The 8,992-nt window shown below is 45.8% G+C and overlaps 2 protein-coding genes across 4 annotated transcripts in view; both read right to left on the reverse strand.

Moving 5' to 3' along the window:
* The window catches only part of LOC119364739 (eIF-2-alpha kinase GCN2-like), a 17,459-nt gene extending 13,659 nt beyond the window's left edge, over nt 1-3,800 (reverse strand). For 2 of the 3 annotated variants that reach the window (XR_005175075.1, XM_037630252.1), the window contains exons 1-6: nt 3,390-3,800; nt 2,595-2,666; nt 2,445-2,504; nt 2,266-2,371; nt 1,375-1,479; nt 67-528 (exon numbers count right to left, since the gene is read on the reverse strand). Coding sequence is in view for 1 of the 3 variants with exons in the window: in XM_037630252.1 (XP_037486149.1) it covers nt 67-528; nt 1,375-1,479; nt 2,266-2,371; nt 2,445-2,504; nt 2,595-2,666; nt 3,390-3,508 (924 nt within the window). In the remaining 2 variants the exon portion in view is untranslated. The remainder of the gene's footprint in view (nt 1-66; nt 529-1,374; nt 1,480-2,265; nt 2,372-2,444; nt 2,505-2,594; nt 2,667-3,389) is intronic. The other variant, XR_005175074.1, reaches the window with a different exon arrangement.
* Nucleotides 3,801-4,208: 408 nt separating this feature from the next.
* On the reverse strand, nt 4,209-7,786 carry LOC119364740 (histidine protein methyltransferase 1 homolog). Its single transcript, XM_037630253.1, has 8 exons — nt 7,480-7,786; nt 6,400-6,566; nt 6,221-6,283; nt 6,020-6,086; nt 5,827-5,927; nt 5,447-5,491; nt 4,819-5,274; nt 4,209-4,700 (listed from the first exon to the last, which is right to left on the reverse strand). The coding sequence occupies exons 2-8, from the start codon at nt 6,529-6,531 to the stop codon at nt 4,530-4,532; spliced, it is 1,035 nt and encodes a 344-aa protein (XP_037486150.1). The 5' UTR covers nt 6,532-6,566; nt 7,480-7,786; the 3' UTR covers nt 4,209-4,529.
* Nucleotides 7,787-8,992: the final 1,206 nt, after the last annotated feature.

Raw genomic sequence — 8,992 nt, forward strand, 5'->3', positions numbered from 1 at the left:
ATGTCATAGTATACTAAAAGGAAAACTGTATAGCACCGAGGACCTATAGAAGTTCTGTTTTATCACCTCGGATTCATGTACACTGCTGAAACTCCTCTCTGGAGTATCTGCCATACCTCCTCCGTTGCTTGTGGACAAAGTTTTGCTGTCATTATCAGTTTCCTCTGCAACAGCAGGTAAACTTGGAACTACCTCTCGTACAACACCATGCTTCATGGCATGCTCAGCATTATCCTGAGATGAACTTTTTGCAGCATTGATCTTATCAGCTGAAAAACGGGATTTCTCGTCGACTGTTTTCCTCTTGCTTCTAACATTTGAATTGACTTGAGATCCAATATTTTTCCTGGCATTATCAGTTGTTGGGTCGAAACCTTGCCTTTGCCAACTATTGTCTTCATATAGTTGACCATACAAATCGAATGAGTTATAGATGTAAAAGATTCCAGGATAAGGACCACTGTCAAGGCTAGCATTCACATCTGCGTCAGTTATTTCCTGTATTGTACTTGAACCTAAGTGAGGAGCCTGCAACATAGGATAATAAGCCTCCTAAGATATGTTTCTTATGCTAAAGCTCGATAAATAAACAAAATTAAGTTATCCAGTGATGAAGGAGAAAAACAAGTAATCCCATACATACATTAAATCCTAGGATAAGTTATTAAAAGTTGCAGTGTGTAGCAGAGGCAATAGATTGTATATTTAAACCATACTGATCAAGTACCTTAACAATAGAGTTATTGCATGAGTACTCCTGGTGGTCCTTTTTCTGCTATGGCTTGTACAGTCTCTAAGACCTCATTTCTTTCTATCTACTATATACACATGCAGTGGTTTGCACATTCTAAAAAAAGTGCTATTGCACGAGTTCAAGATCACACAAAATGTGAAATAGAGCATTACCACAAGTTCTCATAATATATATCATAAAACACGGTGCGCTAATTACCAAGTAACATGTGAAATAAACATGATGTAATTAGCTGACCAAATGAGTCAAAAGTAGAAGTGTAGCATATCAAAAAATTGTAGTATAGCATCAACCGGTGAAGGTGATAGATAACCTATAATCCCAAGTTAAATGCAACTTCAGCAAACCTCGCTGAACTAAACAAGAAAAGCTAACTGGTCTACTTTCTCAAGCACACAAGGAGCATGCGAAGAGATATCATTGATCTTAAGTCAACAGAAAGTGGTCAGGAAAAGGATGAATTTTGCTTATCTTATTTTTACGGGGCAATCTTGATTATCTTTTATGACAGAAAATTAATGACATAATGACAAATGGGTAATGCATCGCATACAAGAACAATGAGGAGGGCGACAAAAACCATGTTATGTATTCTAATGAATGTCATGAAATCAACTTACAGTACTCGTTGAATCAGTAGCTGGAGCAATTTCTGACAGGAATTCTTGGGCAGCCTCTACCAAATCGAAAATCATAACACGCCCTTCTCGGGAATAAATGTTTGCCTGAAAACAAACACCAACAGACGAGTCAAAGGTGCTTAGTATATGCACATACCAAGGGAAAGCAATTATCACATTTCACATCGTTGACTGATACGCAAAACTTTTACTTAATAAGATAATAGCGAAACATAAATTTTATCTTTGCGATCTAGATAATCGAATTTTGAACAAAATACCTTAAACTGGTTTTCTTGACTGGCATACTACTAACTTACTAAGGTACTCAGCTTTCGGATGCTACTCTAGTACTGAAGTTCCAGGACTAACAACAGTTCAATGAAAATGATATTTAGAAGCAAACCAAATAACAGTACGAGCTTAAGCCCATAAAGTCACAAACTTGAATGAGGTCATGACGCTATTGCAGTCTCTATTTTTTACTGTCAAGGCTCATAGCGTTAGTAAATGTGTGATCGGTTAGTTGTGTTATTTAGTTGCCGTTAGTCATGTATCAATTGTACCGCATCAAGTTAAGTTGTCGCCCTCAGAAGTTAAAGGGACAATTGGTGATGAGTGGTGTGTTTGTCCACCTTCAGCTAAGAAACCACACAGGGAATGAGCACACCACATAAATCACCTCCACCAAAAATCCTAAGCAAACTATAAGCATACCCTATCCATCTTTCTTTTAACGAGACCTTATCTCCTGAGCTGCTCCTTGCCATAAAACTAATTCCGACTTTTAAATTGGTCATGATATATTTTGATCCATTGCAACACGTGGGCACTCAACTGTCCTCTGTCAAAGGATTCAACCAAAAGTGATAGGCAATAAAGTCAAAATACCTGGTCAGAAAGAAGGGAAAGTAGCCGATCAGCATCTTCTTTACACAAGTTTTTCTCAGGTATGATTCGCAACTTTGGGCACTTGTGGGGGTAACCAGCAAAGCAACTGTATTATAATCACAAGACAGATGTCATCAAATGCAAAACACACGAAACATCTCTTAAACAAAAAGACTTACATTACATCAAGAATAGCCGAAACATTTAAATCTCCAAAGCCCATGCCGTCAGAGTAAGGCCTGTATGTTATTCATTAATGTAGAAACTTTAGATGGTCAAATACATAGTGATACATTTAGAAGTATGTTTGGGGTCACATAAGACAATACCTGATACATATGCTAAATCGGGTGTGAGGTGATTGTGAAGTTATTTTGAAGTCCTCGAGAAAAATTGCAGCCCTGATTGATATACCAAAAGGTGGCATTAAGATGAGATAACCAAAACACATAAGAAGCAGGGAGACTAAATTATTTTAGTGCCTTGGTTGACAATTTGCAGAGTAAGTCAATTATAACTTGTCAGTACTCAGTCCACCCTGAAATTCTGTATCGAACAGTTGGATAATACTCCACATCCCATAATTCTAATTTGACGATCACAAAGCAACCAGAGAACAGAAGGGCTAGACCAAGTACCAAAAGTACGCAATAACAAACAGAGCTGGCGATAGACAAAATGTTAGGCACCTACATGCTCAGGACCACCCACCATGGAGTCATCAGGAACAGAGCAATAAAAGCATACTTGACAATCGACTTGGCACATAAACATATACAATGAGCAAATACTCTACACTCTACAGGAACCCAAGCTTTGTAGTCTCCAAACAAAACACTGGCATTTAGACAGTGTAAGATCATCAGACAGTGTAAACCATCTGTGACTGTCAGCGTAGCAATCCAATTCCAAAAACAAAAGGTGATGCTACCTCCAGCATCTCTTATAGGGGATACAACCGGGGGTTAACTCGATATGTGCAACAAATGCTACCAAACTACTCCTGGTATTCAAGCAGAGACAGCTGAACAACACTGGGTTCGCAGATTGCCGAGAACTTGAAAAACCGAACAGGGGCGCAGCACGAAATCGGTGCGACTGGGGCTGGTGCAATGGGGGCTTACAGCGCCGTGAGCTCGTCCGTGAGCGCGGTCTGGTCGCCCTCGAGCTGCGCGGCGTGGTCCTTGGCCGCCTTGCGCCCGGCGCCGCCCTTCTTCTTCTTCTTCCTCGCGCTGTGCCCCATCGGAGCGGAGCGCGCGCGGCCGCGTCGGAGGCAGCGCCGAAGCAGAGGGGGTGCGGCGGCGGCGGCGGCGGCGGCGATTTGGTCCCGCGGGGGGGGCGGGGTTGATCGGATTGGATGTTCCGGGTGAGGGAGGGGATCTGTGTGCTGGGGTTTCTCTGACTCGAGTCCGGGGAGGAGGTTTTGACGTGGAATGGAGTGGAAGGGGCTGCGTGCGTCGTGACCGGGGTCCAGACTGTTATCTCGATCCGGTCAGCGCAGAGGCGGCGAGACCTTGTGACCAACTTCGGTTCGGATGAGCGTTTCCTTCCTCTGCTCTAGCCGGCTAGCCGCCACCCAGTGTCCTCTCCACCCCGCCGCCTCCTTCTCTATCTCTCACGTCAGCAGATGGATGAGTGGGATCCATCCTTTTCGCTAAGGACAATGTTATTCAGCGAACATTCGCTAGGTGCATAGCAAAACGAACGTTTCGCCGCAATTCATGTGTCGAAAGTTTGGCGATTTCCTTCAGGCGACATGGCAATTTTCACAACAAATCCGTTGTTTGCCAGAATACCTATGTGTTTCCAAAGTAATTGCCATGTGAGTTTGAAGAATTTGCCATAAAAAACCTTTTGCAAATGTCGCCCCCAGCGCTAAAGGGATCCTTTAAGGGACAAACTTGAGACAAGTTTTTTCAGACGGAGGGAGTATCAGCCAGACATGATTCAAGTAAGACCGACAAGCAAGTACAGTAACCATTTCCATTTGTACATATTGCTGATAGCGTCCTGTGATAGGCCAGCACCATAGATTCGGTATGCAAAAGCTCAACAGTTACCTAGGAGATAGGAGATCTACAAAAGGGTTAAAATGCCAACACATTTGCAGGTTTAACAACTGAGACGCATACTTGAACCTATCACCAAAGAATTAATCGAACTAAGCTTCGCGGTATGTACAGCGCTGCGAGTAGACAAACGAATTCTTTTTGTATACGAGGCCATGGCCAGGATCATCTTTTTCAGCTCCAACATTTGCCGGTTTACTTGAAAAAGAACTTCCATATCTCCCGGTCAGATATCTCAGTCAAGAAGTGACCACCAAGGACACCTTCCTCCTCCATCAAACTTTTAAGCTGCCTTGCGCCGCCGTTTGAACCAACCAAGTTCTTCTTTGAAGCCACATACAAGACTCCATAAGGAGGGCGTAGGCACTGCAAGTGTAACATGCACAGTTAAATACTTGGAATAAGTAAATCGTACTGTGCTCCATCGGCTACATGCACGAGTCAACATATGACACATGAGAAGGTGATGATGGGAGGAACTGACCTTAGTGATAAGGGCATAGAGCTTCCTTAGAGAGTTCACCGCATTAGGGATCTCAGAAATCAAAATTACATCGTATCCTCCATCTGCTGGGTCAGTCTCACTGGCCCTCTCCCATGCACGGCTGCCAGAAAGCTTCCTCGATCGCCTGGGGTCCTGACCAACTATACTGCTTCCGTCATGGCTACTGCAGCCATCCATAAAATCATCCTCAGAGAAGCTAAGGTTTGTTGGTTGTGCAGGTGGATGCACAACTGAGAGAATTGTGGGGAGCTCATCCCACTCCCCGGCATAGAAATGGACAACGGGAGCTAACAACTGTCTGGATGGTGTAACTGGGCTCTCTGATGGTCTGTTCTGTCTGTCCCGAGCCTGCTCAAGATTCGCAAGCACATTGGGCATTGTTCTGCATCTTATGGTTTCTGCATTTGTGTCCTGGAAGTGAACTATAGACGCACCCTGTAGTCACATTTAAGCAAGAAATCAATACACCAGTACATCACTTGGTGAAGTATGACAAGAGAAGGTACAAACATGCATTTTCCAAAATTGAAGGGAACCGTAAATTTATTATTAAAACAATAAGTTAATAATTTAGATAAACACCATAAACCATGGAGAGATGACACACCTTCAAGCAGGCAAAAATCCCAGCAAGGCCAGATCCACATCCAAGCTGCACCAATTGCCAAAATAAGTTAATGATTTATGAAACCTTTAAGAAATAAAAAAGGTACAGGCTGAGAGTCCTGTATGAAAATATATGACTGCTATTAGGGTAGTAGGCATAGTTGACAGTGAATTTAACAGCTCCTCTGAGTACATAGATATCAAGCCCAAAATAACTTTTCCCTAAAAAAACTGAAATAACCTAAGCACCTAACACTAGTCTTATGCAGGATACCAGACCGTGTGGCACACATTCTGCTTCTATGGAAGCAAAATCAGGACCTGACACCTAGTAAGAAAGCATAGCACCATTTAGATGAAATCTGTAGAATGGGAAATTACCTCTAGAACTCGCTTGCCCCTGAAGCTCAGCTGCCCATCACGGATCTCATTCTTAATAATATTCACAATAGTGATGGAACTCTCCCAATATTTGAGACTACCTAAGAAAAGAAACACAATGATGAATAAGCTTTCCATTTTAAAATATACACTCATAAAGGAGGAAATATTGCATATTTAGTGGCCAACTTACCATCATGCTTTGATGATGCTACTTCAGAAGGGGAAAAGGCTATCATATCTGCTACACTGACCTTCCCCTGAACCAAAAAGGAAAAAAAAGACATGCATTAAAATTTAGAATCAGTAATTTAAATGTTTGAGCAATTACTAGCAGAACGACACGAAATTTAGTGCTGGACAGAATACTAGGGAATTTGCATGAGCTATTCACCTTGAAAACATCAAGACCTTGGACATCGACCTTCTCTCCAGCATATTTGTAAGGATGAGCACTCTGAAAAAGATTCAAGGCATACTTTATTTTACCATCAATTGTTCAGAAGACCCTCTTTGAACACAAATAACATAGCCATTTGGGGTTTCATGTATGAACAATCAAACAAGTATTACCTTTGAAGGGATTAGTTCAACAGCTGGTGATGGTAGATGCAGATCCCTCTCTGATATAATCGGCACACAACTAGTGGCCTTGCTTGGAAGCAAGCCAGGGAAACACTGAACAAGCAGTGATGGTGCCTTCATTCCGCTACCAGTTATCTTCAGTAGTTAATAAAGTTCTGTAGAAAAAAATATTGAAATGAAGTTATGCCTTGACAGAAGAATAGACAATTGGCTACATTAAAACGAAAATCATGTGAAAAAACATAACTCTTTGTTTTCAACAAAAAAAAGAAGCCCCATCCATCCACTAACTAATGGATCGAGATCTTTGGGGCTCCAAACTATTCAAGGACCATCGATCCCTACTCTCAAATGAGAATAGGTAAACCAACAAAATGGAACTTTCTCTATTCTGCAGCCAAGTTTCCACACCTTCCTTCAGATATAAAAATCCTAAAGGTTTGAAGTGTGCCACTTCCAAATCCATAAAAGTGCCCCCCAAAAGTCCAGTGTGGACAGAACACTACATGCTCGTAGCAAAAATCTGGAAATCGACTTCCCGTGCAAATCTGTCACCTTCACGAAAACTCTAGTGTGGACCATGGCGGGACAAAAGAAGCCGCCCACAAGGGTGGACTGCAAGTACGAAATCAATAACAGCGACCCACGCTAGCTCCTCTGCGCCACTTCTTTGGTCCAGAATTGAGATTTTGTACTACAACAGCAGAACCAAATCTATCCAGATTCAGCTTCCGGGGACGGCAAGATTACCAGTACAGCTCAAGCACAGAGCCCTGATCGCTAGACCCCTGAACCGCAGAGGCGACCTGCAGAAATGCTTTGGCAAACAAAGCCAAAACTACAATTTGTTTATGGCTAAAACGCACATCAGAGAGGTCGTCATCCAATAAGGGGGGCACAGAGCTCCTCAACATCCAAATCCCCGAAACTGAAACCCAACAGACGCACCGACATCTCACCGAATTTCCGTCAGATCACGCCGCGAGACGAGCAACAGAAGAAGACGAAAAATCCCCACTGGTTCTCTGCAATTAAGACCGAGCGACGGAAGGGAGCAGCGGGGATTACCTCCTCGATCGGAGCGAGGGCGGGGGCGAAAATCCTGGTAACGGCGAGGCGCGCTCTCCTCTACCGCCCCTGAATCCGCGGCTTCTTCTCCAGGAATCGCCCCGGGATTTTTCCCACGGAAGGCGCCTTCGATCGTTTCCGAGGTCAGAAAGTCAAACCGCCACGTCTGAACTGGAGGAGGAAGAGCAGCTCGGTCTGGCCAGGGAAGGAGGCGCGTGCGGGCGGGGTATATATAGGCGGAGACCGGCGGCCAACTGGGGGAGAAACTTCGCCCCTGCTTCTGCCATGGCCGCCCGTGTACAGTCGTGGCGAGAGTAAAAAGAAATAGTCGTCAGTCCCCTCCCTTTCTCTCTCCGCGGCGGTGGCGTAATTACCAGGCTGCCCCTGGGAGTATGGTGGACTGGTAGAGACGTAGAGTAGAGTACCCCGCGGACCGCGCCGTGCGGGTTGGGGGTGTGAAGCCCGAGGTTCGCTTTTGGAAAAGTGGTCGCCCTTTTTTCCTCTGCTGCGGCGTCTGGCAAAGCCGGCCGGCGACCGGTGCCTCGGGTCAACTGCCGTGGCTCGCCTGCGATCGTAGAGCACCTCAACGAATTTCATGACCTTGCAGATGGCAGAGGGTAAGAACATCTCCACTCGAGCCCCCAACATGCCTCTCAGGGTGAGTTTTTTCGCGTCGGCGCCCAAATAAACCCTTCACTTGCAATCTCAGGACGCCGAAATCCGCCGGCTCGATCCGGTTTTTGGCCCGGCGATTTCAGGCCGAACCCAACGCACTGTAAGGGCGCTTGGGGGCTCCGGCGTAAAGGGAAAACCGCGTCCGGGCCATCACTGTCAGGCAAAAACGCATCTGGTACGTCCAAATTCCCCCCCCCCCCCCCGCGGCGCGCACGCCCTCCCGCCGCTTTGCCGATCCCAGCGCCGCCCGCCCACCCGCCCCCGCTAGAGCCACCCCCCCCTGCGAAAAGAGAGGGTTTCGCCGCAGCATTCTCCACCCCTGTCCCTGGGTGAGCTTTCCGAACATACAGGACTGGAATACCGGCGGTTGCACGCCTACCACGACCGCCAGGTGTTTGGCGATTTGCCTGCTTGGCGATGGACTCAGACGAGTAGACGACGATGAGGCGCTCGCGGCGTTGCTGGAGGAGAAAGTCGATGTCGACGCCCAGGACGAAGAGCATCTCATGGTCCTCGCCGCCCTGGCTAGCCTGCTCGTGAGCAATGCAAAGTCGCGGCGAGGTGGCTCGGCGTCGGGCCGGCTGAAGGCAAAGTAGAGGCATCGGCTGGGAGGCTATTGCTTACTCTACTCCGACTACTTCGCCGACGCTCCACTGCACGGCAACAAAGTATTTCGGCATCGTTATCGGATGAGCCAAAAACTCTCCCTCGGGATTGTGAATTACATCGGTGAGTTCGACGGCTACTTCAAGTGCAAGAAGGATTGCACCGGCACACTTGGATTCACCTCACTCCAGAAGTGCACAACAGCTATGAGGATGCTTGCATACGAAGCTCC

Source organism: Triticum dicoccoides, chromosome 2B (assembly GCF_002162155.2).
Source record: "Triticum dicoccoides isolate Atlit2015 ecotype Zavitan chromosome 2B, WEW_v2.0, whole genome shotgun sequence".
Classification (NCBI taxonomy): Eukaryota; Viridiplantae; Streptophyta; class Magnoliopsida; order Poales; family Poaceae; genus Triticum; species Triticum dicoccoides.

Excerpts from the sequence above, each read along its gene's own strand:
- LOC119364740 (XM_037630253.1), bottom strand. The coding sequence starts at position 6,531 with ATGAAGGCACCATCACTGCTTGTTCAGTGTTTCCCTGGCTTGCTTCCA. Across the intron at positions 6,087-6,220 it reads AAGGTCTTGATGTTTTCAAG|GGGAAGGTCAGTGTAGCAGA; the intron begins GTGAATAGCTCA and ends TTTTTGGTTCAG. Across the intron at positions 5,928-6,019 it reads AGCATCATCAAAGCATGATG|GTAGTCTCAAATATTGGGAG; the intron begins GTAAGTTGGCCA and ends TTCTTTTCTTAG.